Source organism: Argopecten irradians, chromosome 6 (genome assembly GCF_041381155.1).
Source record: "Argopecten irradians isolate NY chromosome 6, Ai_NY, whole genome shotgun sequence".
NCBI classification, from domain to species: Eukaryota; Metazoa; Mollusca; class Bivalvia; order Pectinida; family Pectinidae; genus Argopecten; species Argopecten irradians.
In genome coordinates, this window is record NC_091139.1 from 24369794 (window position 1) to 24392372 (window position 22579).

The window sequence follows — 22579 nt, forward strand, 5'->3', positions numbered from 1 at the left end:
AATTTTGTACGGTATGCGACAAGGGCTATCAATTTGGGATCATCTTGTCAAAATATTATATTATTGTTGTGTATTAGAGTTGGCATTGTTTTATTAACACAATAGAAATATCAACCGCTTGATTTATTGATACAAATGGGATTACCATGGAATGTAGACCTAGATAGGACAGCCAGTCAAAAAGGGGAGGGGGATTATTAACAAGAAGGGGCTTATTGCTGGCAGAATATGGTATTATAGATTTATTGTAAAGCAGCAAACATACTCAAATGATAAACAAGATATATTTTATGCCAGTCCTAGGGACACAAGAAAGCTGGTGAATGACATCAAGCCTATATACACATTCCCCATCACATGATCCTAATTACCCTCCATTTACATGTATTTTTGGTGCCACCAGCCACTGATTATAGTAATTATGGTAGCTGTTAGAAATTCTTAGAACAGAATTAACTCTAGATGTAATGTTACCTTTCTTGTGCACAAGCTGACTAAATTTGTAAAAATAAAGAAGAAAAATGGTGTTGGATGATGTATGAAATTCAGAGTTGAAAACAAATTATCTACTGACCGTGGGGATAGAAGAATTAGAAGATATAGAATATATCAGACTAGTTTGGCATTAGATCTACGCTGTTAAGAGACTATACTTGGTCAATTTACTTCTTTGTTTGTTCTGACATTTAGACTGTTACACTTTTCTGTCAAATTTTTCGCATCTGTTTCTTGCAAGTTATTTCAACTGCCAACAAGTTAGAGTAGACAGTACCACCTGTCTCCACTCACTATAGCTCGAGAGTGTAGCCCTTCACAACAAAACTGGTGATATCCATCACATTCTCTCTTTCTCACCAAACATTTCTCTCCATCTCACAACCATTTCTCTCCATCTTGCACAACCATTTCTCTCCATCTTGCAAAACCTTTCTTTTTTGCATGAAGAATTTGCCACATTTGAAATTTTATAAAAACAGAATTTATTAAATTGTAAATTACAATACAGTAATTGCTGCTTTCAAAGCAAAAAATCATTATTCCACTAAATTATTTTTTGATGAATGTAATACATCTTAACCACTCTGGCCATGTCACAATTGGAGGAAGGCTCAGTGATCAAATGTCAAGTATTTTTTTTGTTACTAGGCCACCATAATCAATGATTAGATTGTCAGACACCTTGACCACTCAGTCATGGTTACCAACTGTAAGGATTGGTTTTAACCTCCTGTTAAAAACCAATGACATTTTAGGACTCGACATGTTTAGGAGCTGGAAGAAAGTCAATAGTACTCAGAGAAAAACCTGATCAGCGGTTTGTAGCTGGTAATTTTCCCACATGGGATTTGAACTGAGAGCTAGTGGTAGAATGTCGGACACCTATTTAAAAGAATTAACAGTAGAAACACGCTTTGTGGTATGATTTACAATGTATTCAAAATAAATGTTGTCAAGCATTTTAGATTTTGTAGGAACCTTCAAATTTTAAACTTCACTGATCAAGTACTGAAGGCGCTGTAGTATTGTTAACAGTCTGATAAAACACATGATGTAAGATGGCCTCACTGTCTTCTATGATATTACCTCCCGACACTTGATATATAAGGATTGCATTTGGAAGAGACTTCAGGGAGAATAATTAAATACATATTAACCTTTCTCGTCCTTAAATCGGTTAAAAACAATTTAAAGAACATTAAAAAAGGACAAGTCTAAATTCAATTTCAGAGCCTGCCTTGTTCGTTTAGATATTGTCTCTCCGTAACAAAGAGTCTAAATTAATTACTAAATTTGGCATGCTAGGATAAAGGGAGACCAATTTGTTTACTTAACCCTGTGGCTATGATTGATCATTAGGATCATAGGTCTCTTCTTTTCAAAATAAAGCAATATGCTTTGGTAGTAGGGTTAAGGGCATGTTATGTTAACTGTAATTTTACGTGAAAGGGGTTATAGCTAGGTTTAAGAATATTTCCGTATTTAAAACATTTTTTATTATCAAATTACCCACTGTCATATTTTTCTTTTTATTAAATAATATGTTGTTACAAATATTGACATTGACATTGCTTCTATGAATTTCACAGTTCACTGTTCTCTCCTTGGAAGGATTACAGCAATTAAGCCTTAAAAAAGAAGAGAAATTAACTTTGATTTAAACAAATTCTACAACTTTTGAAGCATTTGTTTGGGAAATTAAGTGAAGTTACAATCGACTTGACATGCACCAGAAGTTAATTGAAAATTTTGCCTCTATCAAACTAAACTGTTTGGATTTAAATACTTAACAAAATTGCAGGAGATTGCACACACTAAATTCATGAATTGGTGTTTATGTGCATGCATGCACTATAACAAGGAGGAAAAGGATGATTTGAATTTCAGAACGCATGTTAAATCAATTTTTTTGAAGAAATTTTGACTGTTTGACAGATAAAATTGGAACATTTCTATACCCACCGGTAGTTTTGATACTGGCTTTGAGACATTAGCAGTTCCTGAATATAGTTATGTGTAATTGCATTATTTGTAGTTTTGAGATTTATGGCGAAAAAATAGAAGTATTTAAATAATGTTAGCTCCATTTCTTACCATTTATTTGTCTCGGATATCAATTGTCTTTGAGGAGGTAGATAGTTATTGTATGTCTATTGTGATACTGAAAATTGACTATGACTTATATAGAAGAATGCTAGGTGAAAAATGGATTCAATTTTTCCTGACATATATTTATCAACTCGTGACCTTTAGATATGGGTATGAAATTGAGTAGGTGGAATTTGGTTATCCAAGAAATGTCCCAATACATTTCATATCAAATTTCCATTTTCACTTTTTTTTCCTATGTGATTGATAGCTCGGAGGGCTTCTTAAAGGGATTTTACAATTTCATTGTGCCATTTCGATCCAATGGATCCGTTACATTAAGCTGTCATATTAAGAAATATGTTTTTATTTTCAATTCTAAAATTGAAATGAAAGCGCTAAAGAATATCCCGTTTTGACATTCAGATGTCCCAAGTTGAATTCTCTGCATGGCTACAGCTTTGTAAATTGCTGATTTTCAAATCAAAATTACTAACCTTGAAATTGATTTGGTTGGCCTTGGCATTTTTTTGTATAGAACTTCATGTTTGTATTACCGAACGTTTCTTTTATTTGTACAATTCATCCTATGTATAAATTGTAAAAAGAGTCCATGTAAAATTCAAGTTTAAGGAAATAAAGTCAGTCAACAATATCTGGTATACTGGGGTGTGTATATGACAAAAGAACAAAAGAAAATTGTTTCTACCAAACTTTCAAACATTGAACTGGAATATTGCCTTGATCATGGGCTACATTTTTGCCAACAAACTGAAAGATTTTGGTAACATTTGCCTGAATTCCGTTAAAAATTTGATTCTTTATTGAACTTACAAGAATCATGCTTCGTTCATTAGCAAGGGAACTATACAAATCTAATAGTCTGCTTCTATTTAAATCATGATTTTGAACACTGTTTAATGTGAAGTAAAAATTTTAGTCCTAAAACTTTTGCTGAATGGATTGGACACCATTTACTTACTGTAAAGAGAAATGTAACTTTATAAGTTTCTGTAAGTGCTGTTGAAAATTGATCTTGTAGAAAATAAACGTTAGGATGCGTATTTGTTTTGGATGATGTGTTATTCCTGTGCATGTTTAAATGATGCTTATGTGAAGATTCCTAGCGAGTATGTCAGTATTGTCTGTTGATAGTATGACGAAGTCGTAAATCATGTGAAATACGCCGACTGATACGGAGCAAGGACTTGAAAATCAATCTGCTCTCTGTACCAGGGGAGTTCCTAAACTTTAGATTTTACTAAAACACACATGAACGTTTCAGACATTTGGCATTAATTTAGTAAGATAAGGATTTTCCATTTCTGTCAAATTTTCATTACTTTTTTATCCAATATGTAAATAGTTAATGCATGACCTCTATCAGTTAGACTTGTGGCCCTTTCTCTTGCTCTTGTTTTAACAAATACATTTCAGCTGTGGAAATTTTGTAAAGATTTATTGTAGAATCTGAACTTTATCAGCCATAACATGCGTGTATGTTGGCAGTTTCAAAAATAAATTGAGATGTTAGAAAATCTACAATACATATATTCTCCATAACTCCAATCTCATGAAAAGTAGAATTTGTACTTGACATCATCCTGCTTATTTTGAAGTGTTTTGTTTGTTCATCACTAGTTTTCACTAGATATTCAAGTACATTATATACATAATTGACACAGTTTAGTCTTCTTTAAAGATCATTGATGTTAATGGTTTTTTCCAAGAACTCTAACTTTCTTGCATCTTCATAAACCTGGCAATTTCCTAAACGATCCTGCATTTGGCTGTCAATAGGATTTACAACACAAAACACAAAACCAAAATAAATTGATAATAGGACATGATTTGTAGACAAATTCTTATCATATTTCAAAAACCAATAACATTTCCTTATCAATGTGAATATTATAAACTGTTTTGTGTTTACAGACAACAATCACATTTGAACTGACCTACAACGCTCCTGATGGGTCTGTTGGATTATGGCAGAAAGGTGAATTCAAACAGTTAAAGAGTGATGAACTCCGAGTGCCACTCACGGAGGATGAACGGAACCAGCTCAACCTGGACAGTCGGAGCAGCTTTGGTGACTCTGAGTCCATTCTGACGAGTCCCTCAAGGACCTCGCTTCGAGAGTCTCGACTTAGTCTCGCCTCGAAAACGTCGAGGACATCTGGTGGCAGGTCTCCCAAACAGTATGTACTTTTTATAGATAGGGGCCTAGGGAGGCGGTTTCTAAACAGGATATATTATTAGACTTCTACTTATTTCAATAATGCAGAAATATAAAAAAAAAATAGATTATTTACAATGCAAACAATACTCACAATGCAAACAATTTGAAAGCCAACTTGGTAAATATCAAAACGCAAAATATCTTAAAGTTTACAGATATACATAAAGTACTTAAGTTTGTGGACACTGTTGGATGGTTTGATGTGGTTTTGTTTAATGTATATTTATTGTCCCTTTATGTATGCCTGATACTTGTATGTGGTTTGGGTTTATCATAAGGACTATTGGCCTCCTATGTATGCCTATATACTTGTATGTGGTTTGGGTTTATCATAAGGACTATTGGCCTCCTATGTATGCCTGATACTTGTATGTGGTTTGGGTTTATCATAAGGACTATTGGCCTCCTATGTATGCCTGATACTTGTATGTGGTTTGGGTTTATCATAAGGACTATTGGCCCCCTATGTATGCGGGTTTGGGTTTCATAGGACTATGGCTTGTATGTGATTTTTAGTGGTTTGTTTATCATAAGGACTATTGGCCCCCTATGTATGCCTGTACTTGTATGTGGTTTGGGTTTATCATAAGGACTATTGGCCCCTATGTATGCCTGATACTTGTATGTGGTTTGGGTTTATCATAAGGACTATTGGCCCCTATGTATGCCCGATACTTGTATGTGGTTTGGGTTTATCATAAGGACTATTGGCCCCTATGTATGCCTGATACTTGTATGTGGTATGGGTTTATCATAAGGACTATTGGCCTATGTATGCCTGATACTTGTATGTGGTTTGGGTATGAAGGACTATTGGCCTCCTGTATGCACTATACTTGTATGTGGTTTGGGTTTATCATAAGGACTATTGGCCTCCTATGTATGCCTGATACTTGTATGTGGTTTGGGTTTATCATAAGGACTATTGGCCCCCTATGTATGCCTGATACTTGTATGTGGTTTGGGTTTATCATAAGGACTATTGGCCTCCTATGTATGCCAGATTTGTATGTGGTTAGTGGTTTGGGTTTATCATAAGGGACTATTGGCCTCCTATGTATAACCTGATACTTGTATGTGGTTTGGGTTTATCATAAGGACTATTGGCCCCTATGTATGCCTGATACTTGTATGTGGTTTGGGTTTATCATAAGGACTATTGGCCTCCTATGTATGCCTGATACTTGTATGTGGTTTGGGTTTATCATAAGGACTATTGGCCCCCTATGTATGCCTGATACTTGTATGTGGTTTGGGTTTATCATAAGGACTATTGGCCTCCTATGTATGCCTGATACTTGTATGTGGTTTGGGTTTATCATAAGGACTATTGGCTCCTATGTATGCCTGATATTGTAGTGTGTTTAGGGTATGTATGTTATGTGGTTGGGTTTATCATAAGGACTATTGGCCTCCTATGTATGCCTGATACTTGTATGTGGTTTGGGTTTATCATAAGGACTATTGGCCCCTATGTATGCCTGATACTTGTATGTGGTTTGGGTTTATCATAAGGACTATTGGCCTCCTATGTATGCCTGATACTTGTATGTGGTTTGGGTTTATCATAAGGACTATTGGCCTCCTATGTATGCCTGATACTTGTATGTGGTGTGGTTTGGGTTTATCATAAGGACTATTGGCCCCCTATGTATGCCTGATACTTGTATGTGGTTTGGGTTTATCATAAGGACTATTGGCCTCCTATGTATGCCTGATACTTGTATGTGGTTTGGGTTTATCATAAGGACTATTGGCCTCCTATGTATGCCTGATACTTGTATGTGGTTTGGGTTTATCATAAGGACTATTGGCCCCTATGTATGCCTGATACTTGTATGTGGTTTGGGTTTATCATAAGGACTATTGGCCCCCTATGTATGCCTGGTACTTGTATGTGGTTTGGGTTTATCATAAGGACTATTGGCCTCCTATGTATGCCTGATACTTGTATGTGGTTTGGGTTTATCATAAGGGACTATTGGCCTCCTATGTATGCCTGAGACTGTATTTGTATAAGGACTATTGCCCCTATGTATGCTGATACTTGTATGTGGTTTGGGTTAATCATAAGGACTATTGGCCCCCTATGTATGCCTGGTACTTGTATGTACTTGTATGTGGTTTGGGTTTATCATAAGGGACTATTGGCCTCGCTCATATGTATGCCTGATACTTCTATGTGGTGTAGTTTGGGTTTATTATAAGGAGTCTGACAAGTTGTTTGTTTCAGTGTGAAGAATTTTCCGTCGGTGGTGAGATGATGATGGGGTCGGGGAAAAGGTCAGATGTCGATGAGAAAACAGTCATTAATAGATGAGATTGAGACAGGTGAGTTCTCATTAGTATCATAGAGAAAATATACGACACATTACCATCGACTGGTTAAAACATTGAAAAATGAAAAGGCTCCTTAATAGGACCAGATTTGGGTTAATTGTTCTCAGAATTATTACACAGAGTAAGTCATTAATCAAATTAAAAACAAAATCATATAGATCCAGATAAAATTGAGGCCTGAAAGTTATTTTGAAGTAATTAAAATAGGTGGAGCAATGTAATGATGAACAAAAAGCCTCATTTCAACATAAAGGTCTTGCTATTGTTTTGTTATTTGATAATAGATCCAAGTCTGGATGCTCGAGCTGCTGAGGTGGCATCCATGTTAGGGGCCAGAGCGGAACAGATGGAAGATGACCAGGGCAGTCAGTCGTCAGCTATAGCTACTCCGGTCACTAACAGAAGGTAGGTCAGTCAAGGTCACTGGAGGTCATGATCAGGGCAGTCAGTCATCAGTGATAGCTACTCCGGTCACTTACAGAAGGTAGGTCAGTCAAGGTCTTTGGAGGTCATGATCAGGGCAGTAAGTTGTCAGCTATAGCTACTCCCGTCACTAACAGAAGGTAGGTCAGTCAAGGTCTTTGGAGGTCATGATCAGGGCAAGTTACTCCGGTCAGGGTGGTCTTGGAGGTCAGCGTCATCAGCGATAGCTACTCCGGTCACTCCAAAACAGAAGGGTAGTTCAGTCAGGGTCACATGGAGGTCATGGATCAGGCGGCAGGGTCAGGTAGGGTCAATGTCTAGAGGTCATGATCAGGGCAGTCAGTCATCAGTAATAGCTACTCCGGTCACTACAGAGGTAGGTAAGTCAAGGTTGGGAGTCATGATAGGGCAGTTAGTCAGTGATAGCTACTCGGTCACTCAGTAGGTTAGTCAAGGTCACTGGAGGTCATGATCAGGGCAGTTAGTATCTCAGTGATAGCTACTCCGGTCACTAACAGAAGGTAGGTCAGTCAAGGTCACTGGAGGTCATGATCAGGGCAGTTAGTCATCAGTGATAGCTACTCCGGTCACTAACAGTCCCTAACAAGGTAGGTCAGTCAAGGTCACTAGAGGTCATGATCAGGGGCAGTTAGTCATCGATAGCATGATAGCTTCACTCCGGTCACTAACAGAAGGTAGGTCAGTCAAGGTCACTGGAGGTCATGATCAGGGCAGTTAGTCATCAGTGATAGCTACTCTGGTCACTAACAGAAGGTAGGTCATTCAAGGTCGCTGGAGGTCATGATCAGGGCAGTCAGTCATCAACGATAGCATGATAGCTTCACTCTGGTCACTAACAGAAGGTAGGTCAGTCAAGGTCACTGGAGGTCATGATCAGGGCAGTTAGTCATCAGTGATAGCTACTCTGGTCACTAACAGAAGGTAGGTCAGTCAAGGTCACTGGAGGTCATGATCAGGGCAGTCAGTCATCAGTGATCAAGGTCGCTACTCGTGTGGTCACTAACAAGGTAGGTCAGTCAAGGTCACTGGGAGGTCATTGATCAGGGCAGCTAGCATCAGTGATAGCTACTCTGGTCACTAACAGAAGGTAGGTCAGTCAAGGTCACTGGAGGTCATGATCAGGGCAGTTAGTCATCAGTGATAGCTTCTCCGGTCACTAACAAGGTAGGTCAGTCAAGGTCACTGGAGGTCATGATCAGGGCAGTTAGTCATCAGTGATAGCTACTCAGGTCACTAACAGAAGGTAGGTCAGTAAAGGTCACTAGAGGTCAGATCAGGGCAGTTAGTTATCATCAGTGATAGCTACTCTGGTCACTAACAGAAGGTAAGTCATTCAAGGTCTGGAGGTCATGATCAGGGCAGGGTCAGTGATAGCTACTCCGGTCTAACAGAAGGTAGGTCAGTCAAGGTCACTGAGGTCATGATCGAGTTAGTCATCAGCTGATCTACTCCAGTCACTAACACAGAAGATAGCAGTAGGTCAGTCAAGGTCACTGGAGGTCAGGTCCTGATGTCATGATCCAGGGCAGTTAGTCATCAGTGATAGCTACTCAGGGCCACTAACAGAAGGTAGGTCAGTCAAGGTCACTAGAGGTCATGATCAGGGTAGTTCAGTCATTAGTGATAGCTACTCTGGTCACTAACAGAAGGTAGGTCAGTCAAGGTCACTGGAGGTCATGATCAGGGCAGTCAGTCATCAGTGATAGCTACTCTGGTCACTAACAGAAGGTAGGTCAGTCAAGGTCACTGGAGGTCATGATCAGGGCAGTTAGTCATCAGTGATAGCTACTCCGGTCACTAACAGAAGGTAGGTCAGTCAAGGTCACTGGAGGTCATGATCAGGGCAGTTAGTCATCAGTGATAGCTACTCTGGTCACTAACAGAAGGTAGGTCAGTCAAGGTCATGGGAGGCCAAACGAGATAAAATCATGCAATGACTTCTCAGAAGTATAAAGGTTCAAAAACCAGGGGCATAAAATGAATGACTTTGACCTTGTATTCTCATTAACTTGGGTCAAGATCTTTTTTTAAGAGACCTAGATATTAGATATTTGATCTGTAAGATTCTTTTTAAACAGTCCTTGACATTCATTAAAACCTCACTCACAGTGATCAAGTATGTCCAGATTGTGAAAAAGATTTTTATTAAAAACCATCTGAAACATGAGGTTTGGCCTGTTGTAACTTATGTATACATGTCTAGATACAGCTGATGTGATAGCTATAAACAGCGGTCATTTATTTCTGACTAATGTCAATATTGGACCTTGTTGACATATTACTTTATATCATCATGACAACTGTAGAATATCTTCAATGGATATAAATTTATATCTTTCACATTTATTAGTATAGCATTTGCCTATCTGATAAGGTCATATGAATTGCTGAATTAATTCATTGTTTCAGAAACAAGGGGAGAGCCCAGCAAATGGAGCCTGCCTCCTTAAAAGCCCAGGACTTTCAGGTTAGCATTGTTTTGTTTTGTGAAAAATTGATAAATTAAAGAATTGTTTTTTTAAATTGTGCTATTCAAGAAAATGAAATGGTTTGTGATAATGGAAGTTTCCTCTGACCTTGACCTGCCCTAGGAGGCTCTGACCTTTCTGTTCAACATCTATTTTAGGTCTGCATAACTGTGATAGAAGCTCGACAATTAGCAGGACTCAACATGGATCCCGTGGTATGTGTCCAGGTCGGGGACCAGAAGAAGTACACAAGTGTGAAAGAATCCACGAACTGTCCTTATTACAGCGAGGTATGTCCAAACACAATTCTACATCAATATCACACTTGGCATTGCAACTAAATTATATTGTCTGTCCACCAGACATTTATGATGTAATATAAGGTGTCTCAATAGTAGTTTGTTCAACAGTAGGAAATGTCCAAATCTTTTTGAAAATGAAACAGGGTATCTCATAGAGGGACATTGCGATTCAAAAGTGGCAAATCACAAAGGTTTTACCAACTGGCGACTTTACTTGTCATATCATTTTGAAGCTATGCTAACCAACAATATGCAATAATTAATTAAATGATGTTGTTTGATGATTTTGTTTTCATCCTTTTCAGTATTTTGTATTTGACTTCCATATGGCTCCTGCAATGTTATTTGACAAGATTATCACATTAACGGTAAGTTTGTGTTCTGATAATGTGCCCCAGATATGTATAAGTCAAACATGTATATAGGGCCCCAGATATGTATAAGTCAATATAAATATATGCCCCAGATCTGGACATGTAATAATATAGCACCTAATCTGGACATGTAATGATACAGGCCTCCAATTTGGACATGTATTAGGCCTGTGTAATTGTTTTGCTTTATATACTAGATTTGTTGACAATGGTATATATTGTAGAATTGTTGGAAATTAACGTGGTGTGTATGTTTCATAATTTTAATCTTTAGACTGCAGCTGTTTGCAAGAAATTGTTAAACTAGTTTAACCTTTTGTTGTAAATTGTAAAATCCTAAACTACCTCTACAAGTTGTTAAGGTACAAATCATGATTATCCCTATATATACTGTTGAAGTCCCTGGTTTATAGATACACAAAAGTACGTTTTGAATTGTGTACATATTGATAAATGTACCTATAACTGTATACATGATGTAGTTTATTAGAGAGTCGTGAGAGGGATTCGTTATGATATCGAGAGGGGGGTGTCCCTCCGTCCGGGGGCCAGGTGGAGTTTGATACACTTTTTGCATGTGACCATTCGTCCGTTTGGGTTTTGGCAGGCACTCAATCCGGAGATTATAAGGTTCCGCTCCTGATTGTGCTGGCTCGGTTTTCCCGGGGGTTAATCAAAGTATGTCCTGCGGGCAACCATCCTTTCTTATACCCGCAGTGTTTTGATAATTGGCAGCCAGCCGCTATATGATACGGGTTGAAAATCTGTGAGGTCGTGGTGTCGTCAGAGGATGAGATGTTGTTCATCTCTCCCCTGCTGCTCCGATATTAGTCCCTGGTTTATAGATATCGCTCACTGCCAGAAGGTACACTATTGTGTCTCACTCTTGTCCTCGATTTATGGAGAAGAAATCTTCTTCATCTCGCACGCTTGGTTTGCGGGTTGCAGCTCATTATTAAATTACTCTTTGAAGGAGGGACTCGGTCGCCGTTCTGCCCTCTTTGGAAGAGATCTGCAGACCGTAAGGCCAGTACCAGCTCGCAGGGGTCCGTGCCTCCGTCCCAATTAGAACTTCATACTTGACTTAAGGGCAAACAATTGGGAAGGGTATTAAGAGAAGAGTTTTCTGACTCTTTTTCCCCCTCCTTGGCCATTCCCGACGAGGGGTCTGTTCTGAGGACTAACGCTCCTGCCAGTTTTAGATTGCTCACCGCAGGATTCAGTTTCGGTTAGGAAGCGATTCTCCTCTGGGAGGGTCTCGGAACTTCCTCGTCCCGATCGTCCTGTAGGATTGTCGTCAGTCCTTCTTCCTCCCAGAGTGAAGGAAATCACAGAGGACACATGGGCCCGTCTGTGGACAAGGAGGGGTTGCATTCCCCCTCTTGCGGATCCGCCCTTGGCAACAAGACCTATCTTCTTCCCTCCTCCGGGGATCCAGAAAAGGCACTATGCCATCCAGGAGGAAGTAAGACCATGCTTTTTAAAGGCGCGGGTCGAGGAGGTGCCTATGGTGTAATGCACTCCGGGCTTTTATTCCAGAATGTTTCTGGTTCAGGAAAAAGTCCGGAGCTTGCGTCCCATATAGATTCTAAGTGCCTTCACAGAGCACGTAGATTCATCCTCACTTCAAGAGTGAGACTCTATCTTAAACGGAGCATCAAGCTTCCCGTGAGTAGAGGGGATGTTGGGCTACTTCAGTAGATCTGAAGGATGCCTACTATCCACAATCCCATCAAGAAGTCGGCACGAAAATTCCTCCTGCACTTGCAACGGGAAGGATTTTCAGTTCCGGGCCATGCTTTCGGGCTCACCGACAGCTTCCTTTGGTTTTCACCAAGCTGCTTGCAGGTTGTTGGGGTTTTCTGCACTCCAGTGAATAGATGTTCACATCTATTTCGACACGATTCCCCTCATTCTCCACCTATTGCGGGAATCTTTTGTGCAGAACACCCCGTCTAGGTCCTGAAAACTTATGCTCAAATTTCGGCTTCATTCCATCCAGAGAGAAGTCCGAGGTCTCCCCTTTCTCGAGACTTTGTCTTCCTGGAAACCGTTTCAATCACGGATTCAGGGTCATTGCCCTTACCATCCTTTGGAGAAGTTTCGAGAAGGCCAGAAGATCTTGCTCTGACTTCATCAGTTGGACACTCACGTCCCATGTGCGTTGGTTTCTCAGCTTTTCCTGGGTTATCTAAACTCCCTGCAGATGTAGTCCCCCCTTGGAGACTCACATCAGAACCTCTCCAGATTTTTCTACCTCGCGAAACTGGGTTCCCTGGCGCCAGCAGTGTGAATGGGAGGCTTTGGCTTCCTCTCAACCAGTCCGTGAAGGATTTGCACTGTGGTGGACTCTCAAAGACAATGTTTCAACAGGGGTTCCGTTCAAGAGCCAGCTCCCCACCATGAGTTTGATTTAAGTTATTTGAGGGCACATATTTCTAGCTTCTTTGGCTTGTTCAATCTAAAATCATGTCTGCTGCCTTTTGGCTGGTGTTAATAATCCGGATTTAAAATCCAGTTGTTCAGATTTTTATTTAGTATTTGTTTTTGACTGTATGCGGGCACCACACGATGTACTCCTCTTTTCTTGCTATTCGGGGGGGGCACTGGGCTTGTCTCCTGGATTTGACCAAAACTACGGTACGAATTGTAAAGTTATATATTTGAAATATTATCAAATAACTGTATAGACATGTAGTGCTCCATATTAGAGGAAGGAGAAGTCGTCGTAGTATGATACGGTGTGTTTTTTGCTACACTTTTGCTAAAAGTTATGTGTGGCAGTCCTTGCACTCAATGAGACTTTCATAATGATCAGAAACTAACTTTAATCAAAGTATGCTTTTCTAAAATATGTTAAAAATATTTTATTTGATTTTGATAATTACATGTAGTTTATTAGAAGATGATATTGTTAAAATGTGTGTTTTTGTTTATTAAATTTTGAATAATTACTGTTGAAAATTTGATTTAAGAATTTCTCAGGTTGTCAATTACTAGATTAATATTTGTAATAAAATTGTTCATTCTTTTTATGGTAATTTTTAGATTGTCTCCCATATATTGTTTTAAATGTCTGATTAGCTCTCCCCTGTATTTATAAATGTTACCATTCCTTCAATGTTTGGTAACATGTAAGATAATCTCCCTTGTTTTAGTAAATGTTCCTCCTCTGTTTTATTAGCTACCTCCCCTGTTTTGGTTGATGTTTTATTATCTCCCCTGTTTTGGTTGATGTGTTATTATCTCCCCTGTTTTGGTTGATGTTTTATTATCTCCCCTTTTTTGGAAAATGTTCCTCCTCTGTTTTGTTAGCTATGGGATTTTCTCCCCTGTTTTGGTTGATGTTATATTATCTCCCCTCTTTTCGTAATGTTTGATTATCTCCCCTGATTTGGTTAATTTGAGATTATCTCCCCTATTTTGGTTAACACTAGAACATCCCAATCTTTATGTGGATATGTAACTGTGTTAGTTTATGTTAGTTTATAATGTAATCCATGTAGATATTGTCTCCCTTGTTTTGGTTTGTTAGTGCTTGTGTGGTTATCTCCCCTACTAATTTGCTAACTGTATGTTTGATGCGTAAATGTTAATTAGAGAACCACAGCTTTATATCAGAAAAATGAAAGATTTTTTAAATCACAATTATGCACATATAAAAAGTGAGCAATCTATACAAATAAAATAGCACCTTAGATCTTGTGTGAATCTAGATGGCATTGTTTAGCTTTGTTAAATTGTTTAAACCAAGGAAACAAGTTACTTATTGATGTTATTTGAGAATTATTTGAAAGCTTTCAATGAGTCATTGCATTTTTGTAAAGTGTAAACATCGCATGATTTGATGTTATTATTTAGTTATGTAACACACGAAAAATCTCACAAAAACCTGTCTGTATGTAATGTGTGCCATATGTGTCCTTGACCCTATGTGATGACCTTTGTTGACCTCATAGTCTTTTGACCTTAGTTTTTTTGTAGTTTTCATTTATGAATTTTGTGTTCCTACCCAGGTGCTCCATTCTCGTAACCTACTCAGCTCCGGTACCCGAGTGGGAAGTTTCAAGATAGATATCGGGACGGTTTATAGCGCTCCTGGTACTTTTATTTGCTCTTGGTCTTAAGAACTCTTGAAACCCTGACCAAGTTACCTGCATGTTTGGTACTTCCTAGCATGCATCTCATATCTAGTTTTCATACTTCCTTCATGTCTTTTTCATTTTTGCAATTTTTACTGCACATTTCTCCAATTAAATAATTGTTCATATCTTAGAAAATGTTTAACAAGTATTCTATGGGAGGATGAGATTTAGAGTAAAATTTTGGGTAATAGTACATTAGGCTTTCAACAAGATGTTTCAAGTGCATTAAAAATTTATTTTGTTCAAATTTTTGAAATTTCTCAAATTTTTACTTTCCTTGATGTTTTAAAATTTTCATACTTTATTGTAGAATTTGAATTAAGTTCTGAAATTATTTTGATATAACCAAATGACTATATCCCAAAAAGCTTTTCTATTTTATCCTTGCATGCTGTTGTGAGAAAGCTGTTGCCATGGTAACCTTCTCAAAAATAGGCAAGGAGAGGTCCCTTAATGCTCTTGTTGTTATAAGTATAATTATACAAATCTACAAAGAAAATATTAAATTTGGATTTAGGTTGGTTTCTATAAATCATCCCTATAAAGTAGAAACAGATGGCACCATTACTTGACCTTGATTGAGAAAAAGATTGAGCCAAAAGGGAACACTGAACTGTTATAAATAGAAGTTTAAATCTGTATTGACCAATACATTTACTCCTATGCTTGAACTTATTGATATTGAATTGTTAAGGACATCTGATTCCTAGGCACTCTTGCAGTGATAGGTTTTTATTCCCTTATTTTTATCCTCTTCAATTTTTACTAGCTTGTTTGTGCATTTTCTTGTCCTCTCTTGTCCTCAGAAAACATGCCTGATTTTGATGCTAAGCATACTTTAACATGATTGCCTGTGTTAAGGTTAAGCTAGTGTTTTGAAATTTATGAACGTTTTGTGCTTTATATCTATAGGAACATTTCAAAAAAATCTCTATTACATTCTGTCTTAAAATATAAAAATTGCATCCACTTTTGAGGACCTTGGGTTTTTGAAGATGGGCAAGAAAGTTTAGGTATCATTAGAAGTGAGCTTGGTAGATTTTTCCCAACAGTGTCTGCAAAGGTGAAGGTCAAATCTCAGGCTGGGGCATGACCTTCACCTCAGCATTAGTGTCTTAAGGTGAAGGTCAGAGGTTTATTCAAGACTTTCACTGTTTAACTGTGGAATGTTTTGCATCTAGTTTAGCTCTTTACAAGTATAGCTTAAGTGGTTAACCATGAAAAAGATTGAAACAAAATGATATGACTTTATAGTCTTAAATAGATATTTCAAATGAACTTAATAATAATATTGTTTATGAAATTAAGGGGCAACAATCCCTAAATTTTCACTCAATAGTTTTGATGAAATTATTTTACTTAAAAGATCTGTTGTCATGGATACCAGAAAAGTTGTACTTGTAAAAGAGCTGACTTGTTTGTTTACTATTTAGTGCCTTCCTACCTGTAGTTTTAGCACAGGTATTGCTATTTTTACTGCTCTGAAACAAGCAAATTGAATTAGCAGAGAGTTATTGAGATTCTTTTTGGCTAAATTCCTAATTGGGAAATTGGAAATTGAGGCTACAAAATAAATTTAAAAAAAAAAGAAATTTTGAAGAAAATCTCCAAATGTTTCTCGTCTTAATTAAATTTGCTTGTTTGATGGCAGAGTAACAGTTGTTTGTTGATATTTCTCTGGCATTTTTGTTGATATTCAAAGATAGGACTCTCTGCTCTCCTAATAAAAAAAATGTTTTGAACCTTAGAAAGTTATAAAACCATATTTCATTTTTTGCCACCTAGATTTATTAAAATGATTGCCAGAGAAAAGTTGAAAAACAACATATTTTTCTTTGATTTCAGGTATTTGGTCTTATTTGTTTAATCCATTACATGAATTAGAATAAACAGACGATCAATGATCGTTAGTCAGATTAAATGTTTATTTCACCTGTCCACACGAGAATTGTGTATGTGTCGACAGATCATGTTGCTACGACAACTGACAAATTATATGTTGTCCATGGCTTAGGTTTGTCAGTCGGGACGACTTTTCCGCTCCAACAAGCCGCTCGGAACTTACAAACTTGATGTTGGCACAGTTTACAATGCCCAAGGTACTGTCTTTAAAATCACAATACATATATGAAGATTACCCACAGGTAAAAATGTTCAGGTAATTAACATTCAAATTAATTAAAATACAACATCTATTTATGATAATGAAATTGTATAAGTTTGTTTAATTCTTAACGGTATTCTCATTCTGTTAATATTTTATTCACATATTCTGCATATTCTTACTTTTATATATGTATATATATATACTTTATTTCATTTACTTACACATTTTACTAAGATTTTTCTCTCTTTCTGTGGGATTTTTGGCGTACCTCTGTAAACCATCTTTTGTGACATACAATGGAATGCTGTATATTGTTGTTTCATTTACTTCCTTAAATAGATAAATTGCTAGCTAAGTCATCAGTTTGAAAATTATAATATGTGCATCTTTATGGTGATTTTCTCAGTTATGCCAATTTGATTAGTCCTTGATAAAGAGAGTCTTGAAATCAAAGATCTTCATTTTATTTTCATTTTCATGCCATTTGAGGTATCAATCACCCTTCTTGGAAAATTAGTTTTGAAAATTGTATTTCATGGGAGTTTTTGTTGATTTCATGGGAGTTTTTGTTGATTTCAAACATTTCAGCTTGTTAAAATTGTTATTGGGTACAATAGAATAATATAGCTTTATTTTTTGTTAGTGCATTGTATACTTATCCTGTCAGTATTTAGGAACATTTTTAAGCATTCTTTGCCTGATCTGCCTGAAGTATACATTTATTAAAGTTTTTTAAACACATTTAAATATTGTCACATTTTTTCTTAAATGTCATTATACAAAAATTTTGTTTATTTACAGTATAAAGCATTCGTATGTGTATCATTGCCTGCTAGAAAATGTTTATTTACAGAATAAAACATTCGTATGTGTATCATTGCCTGCTAGAAAATGTTTATTTTCAACTAAAAGGAAATTAGAAAAGATGTTTGTTTATGGAGAAATACTTAACCTTGCTTTATCTGTTAAAATTGTTTTGACAATTTTGATGCAATATTGCATAATTGCAGTTAACTTCAATTGTTTACTATTTAAATTACAAGACATTTTTACAACTCGCATATTAAAAAATGGAGAGTTTCCTAGAATCATAATTTTTATATTTTAAAAGTGGAACATAAAAAAAAGAAATTATAATTCATTCGATTTTAAAGAAGCTAGAGTTAATTTTATTTTTCTTCAAATTTCAGATCGACAGTTTTACCATAAATGGGCAATGTTGACAGACTCGGATGACATCAATGGTGGGGTCAAAGGTTATGTGAAAGTGGATATTGCTGTTATAGGAAAAGGGGACTCGGTCAAGGTCATTATACTATTATAACATTGTTCGAGTTTATGATAAGATCATAATATGTAATGTAACTCTGAATATACCATATTCGACCCAGTTAGTGCCGCTGTCCCTTAATTAGCACCCCTCTTCCCTTTCTGAAGCCTCAATTTTACTTACCTCAAAGTAAATGTAAGCTGCAAATATGACATTCAACATTTTCTTTGTTTGATTTCTTTGCAAATAGATTTATGACTTACTTTTTGCATTGGTATTGTGAAATGGTAGCCCACATTTGGTCTAATTAGCGCCCCCTTATTTCCTCTAATTATTTCAGCACCCTGGGTACATTGGGTTGAATACGGTATTCAAAATTCAACATTGCAGAACTTTTTTACAAAGAAAATATGTTCTAAAGTTGAAATCATAAGCCTGATGAGAAGTTTAAATTGAAATGGTTAACCAAAAATTTTATTGTCCTTTTATAATACCACATTGATGCCATTGTGTTGGTGAAACTTGCATGAAAACCTGTCTATAAAGGTCACCTCTTCCTGATGGCACCTATGTAATTAGGCTGTCCTATATCAATATTGAAATATGGCATGTTTTAAGTAGATTGCATTCGACAATAATAATAAATGAGATGAATATGACTTCTGTTGTATTTGAGACTTAAGTAATAGAACATGTCTTTTGTCTGTGATTACAGGTCCCTCCAAAAACTGACAAAGATGAAGATGATATTGAAGGGTAAGCAAATCCAATGGTTTAATACTTTAAATTCCTTCTAGAATTTTTAGATCCATAATCTTTCATAAACTTTTTGTATCACCCATGATGATAGTAATTCTTGTTTCATCATAAGGATTGATCTCATAGTTTAGGTAGTGGTTAAATTTATCTTTTATAATCTTATACAATTGACTCTCTTCAGTACATGGCTTGGCTTACACATTTATACACTAGCTCTGATCACATAACTATTAATCAAGAATAGAATAGATGTTAAGTCTTAAGTATATGTAGGCCAGGTCATTTGCTGGAGTGTCAAACACCACAGCTGTTATATCCCCTCAGCCCAAAAATTTTATTTTTGAATAAATGTTATTAGTTTTTATGGTATATTTTTCGTGAGTCGTTTGTTTATGAATTATCTGTCTAATTCTGGTTGTTTACAGGAACCTTTTACTACCAGAGGGTGTTCCTGCTGACCGTCAGCGTGCAAAATTTACAGTTCGCGTCCTGAAGGCCGAGGGCCTGCCCAAAATGAACACGGGGATCATGGCCAACGTGAAGAAGGCGTTTACAGGGGAAACAAAGGACCTAGTGGATCCTTATGTATCTGTATCATTCGCAGGACACATCGTAAGTAGCTGGACAAGTTACCATGGTAACAGGAATTATTTTGCCTTCTTATTATTACAATCATAGCATTTTACCATAATTCATCTGCCCATCTTTTAGGATTTGTCGTAAGTTACTAAGGGACAGCAAGTTACCATGGTCACAGAACTTTTTTTGGTCTGATTTCTTTCCCCATATAAAAAATTTGGATCATACCATTTTACCATGTCCATTTTCGATTTTTGTTCATTAATTGCTCTGTAGTAACTGACTATTTTTCTGTCCAAGCATCCTGATACTGCCATCCCCTCTTTCTATCAAAGATAAGAAAAGCTTTTATGTCTAAAAGTATATGCACCCTCCTCTCTCCCATTCTATTTCCTCTTTCAGCTTTCAGTGAACTTTTTTTCTTCTTTTTTTGTGCTCAGATATTGGCTCATTACACCTGTATCTAATCTCATTCATATAGTCTCAGGCGTATATAGAACAAGTATCATATTTTCCGTTTTGACTCTTGGATTTTACACATTCATTTTCAATACAATTCTTATACATACATCCCAGCATGCTCTCTACTTATCTCTCTCCTCTCATTCCAACTAACATCCGTATATGTATCAACCACCATCTCGCCATTTCATTTTAGTCATCCCGTCTCAGCCGCCATATCACTCCACCATCTCGTCTTAACCGCTATCTCACTTTACCGCCATATCACTTCTAGCGCTATCTCACTTCTACCGCTATATCACTTCTACCACTATCTCGTCTCTACCGCTATCTCACTTCTACCGACATCTCAGTGAACTTTAGTGACAAATTCTGTTTAATTTCATAAAAATTTACATCAATATAATTATTGTGTTTTTTATAGGGGAAAACGTCAGTGAAGAAGGGATCTTATGAACCTGTGTGGAATGAACAGCTTGTGTTTACAGAGATGTTTCCTCCGTTGTGTAGGAGGATGAAAGTTCAACTGCGGGACAGTGACAAAGTCAACGACGACATCATTGGGACGTTCTTCATTGACATCTCAAAAATATCAAACGAAGGAGACAAAGGTAGGAGCCACTAATGGACATTTAAGCATTGAACATCTTTCAGTTGGCATTGATAGCTAATATGAATGCCAACTGGACAGAGGCAAATCATACTATTTTCCTGTTATGAGATGGACTTTGAAGAATTTCCATGGAAACGATTTTGTATACATTTTGTACTACATAACTCTGAACCTTTAGTATAGTAAGCTATATATAGATTTTGTCTTTGCATATTTAAGACTTATCTCCCCTCGCTTGAAGGTATTAATTGTGATTTCACATGAAGCTGTAAATGAAAATTGTGTACATCTGATATAAGGTAGAAAACTTGATAGAGAACTGCTTTCCAGTAACATCACCCGTTATGTTCCCTGTAACGATCAGTGTCATGACAAAAGGGAGATAACTCAAATCAATCTTAGGTCATGTCAGATGCCAAGTTGCTGTTAGAATAGATGCTTTTGTGAATGGACATTTTGATGAAAATGGGGGGGGGGGGGGGAAAAAAAAAAGAAAAAAAAAGGTTGACAGAAATCACTTACTTATTAAGTAATAGATGTTATATGTTTTACAATTTGTTTCTAGAAAAGACAAATGTCAAAACTAAACATGGTATGGATATTACTAACTGATGGTGTAAGACATATCGACTGCTATTACTTATTGTTATTTTAATCTCTGAGTTTTAATTAACACAGAAATAATTAGTATCTGTGGCTAATTGTTATAGAAAGAAATTTACTTTTTTCAGAAAAGATTAACATCCCTAATAAATATGCTTTCATGTGCACATTTTCAAACAAACAAAAACAAAAGACAAAATGAAATGGCCTGATGAAATTATCTTTGTTTTTGAAATGTTTTTTTGTTTCTGTAGTTTTAAGTTATTTTTTACACTTAGCTGCACTGACATTACAAATTGGGTGTTTTATTTGTTTGCACATCCTTAATTACAGTTGTCTGTTTTATTGAGGTCAAGGTTAATCTTCTTAATTTACATATTGTAAAATTATATTGAGTGATTTTGTTATATAATGGTATCAATATTGGACACAGTGTACCAGGATTTGACTTGACTCAAAATTAAATGATGCATTTTTATCATTGTATCATCTGATTCAATGTTGATCAAGGTTTAAAGGGAGGTAACTTCACTTTCCACGGAAAATACTTAATCTCAATTATTAAATATCCAAGTATTATTTTTCATTTGTAATATTTCTTTTCTAGAAAAAACAAACGTCAAAGATGGTAAGGACACATAAGTAGAGCTAAATATAGGTCCCCAGTATATTGGGCTGTACTAATTACAGAGGAGTACAAACTAACAGAAATACTACATAGGTTAATTCTAACAAAGCTCATTACAAATGAGCTCTCTCTAAAGAAGTACTAAAAAATCTCAATACAAAGGAGCTCTCTCTATAAAAGTACTAACAAAGCTCATTACAAATGAGCTCTCTCTATAAAAGTTCTAACAAAGCTCTATTACAAAGGAGCTCTCTCTATAAAAGGAGCTCTACAAAGGAGCTCTCTCTATAAAAGTACTAACAAAGCTCATTACAAATGAGCTCTATGTAGAAGTACTAAAAACTCATTACAAAAGCTGTCTACAGACTTACTTAAAAGCTCATTACAAATGAGCTCTCTCTATAAAAGTACTAACAAATCTCATACAAAAAGTACTTACAAAGCTCATTACAAATGAGCTCTCTCTATAAAAGTACTAACAAAGCTCATTACAAAGGAGTTTTCTCTATAAAAGTACTAACAAAGCTCATTACAAATGAGCTCTCTCTATAAAAGTACTAACAAAGCTCATTACAAAGGAGCTTTCTCTATAAAAGTACTAACAAAGCTCATTACAAAGGATCTCTCCATATAGAAGTACTAACAGAGCTCACTACA

The 22579-nt window shown here is 36.4% G+C and overlaps 1 protein-coding gene across 16 annotated transcripts in view; it reads left to right on the forward strand.

Moving 5' to 3' along the window:
• Positions 1 to 4647: 4647 nt before the first annotated feature.
• Positions 4648 to 22579, forward strand: part of LOC138325400 (otoferlin-like) — a 118336-nt gene continuing 100404 nt past the window's right edge. For 10 of the 16 annotated variants that reach the window (XM_069271032.1, XM_069271037.1, XM_069271046.1 and 7 more), the window contains exons 1-12: positions 4648 to 4787; positions 7062 to 7159; positions 7453 to 7573; positions 10022 to 10079; positions 10239 to 10370; positions 10688 to 10750; positions 16916 to 17000; positions 18199 to 18314; positions 18994 to 19034; positions 19463 to 19649; positions 20503 to 20689; positions 21902 to 21922. In XM_069271032.1, the coding sequence (XP_069127133.1) occupies positions 7117 to 7159; positions 7453 to 7573; positions 10022 to 10079; positions 10239 to 10370; positions 10688 to 10750; positions 16916 to 17000; positions 18199 to 18314; positions 18994 to 19034; positions 19463 to 19649; positions 20503 to 20689; positions 21902 to 21922 (1054 nt within the window). In that variant the 5' untranslated portion in view covers positions 4648 to 4787; positions 7062 to 7116. Of the gene's footprint in view, positions 4788 to 7061; positions 7160 to 7452; positions 7574 to 10021; positions 10080 to 10238; positions 10371 to 10687; positions 10751 to 14772; positions 14858 to 16915; positions 17001 to 18198; positions 18315 to 18993; positions 19035 to 19462; positions 19650 to 20502; positions 20690 to 21901; positions 21923 to 22579 lie in introns of all 16 variants that reach the window. The other 6 variants (XM_069271045.1, XM_069271047.1, XM_069271048.1 and 3 more) reach the window with 3 other exon arrangements.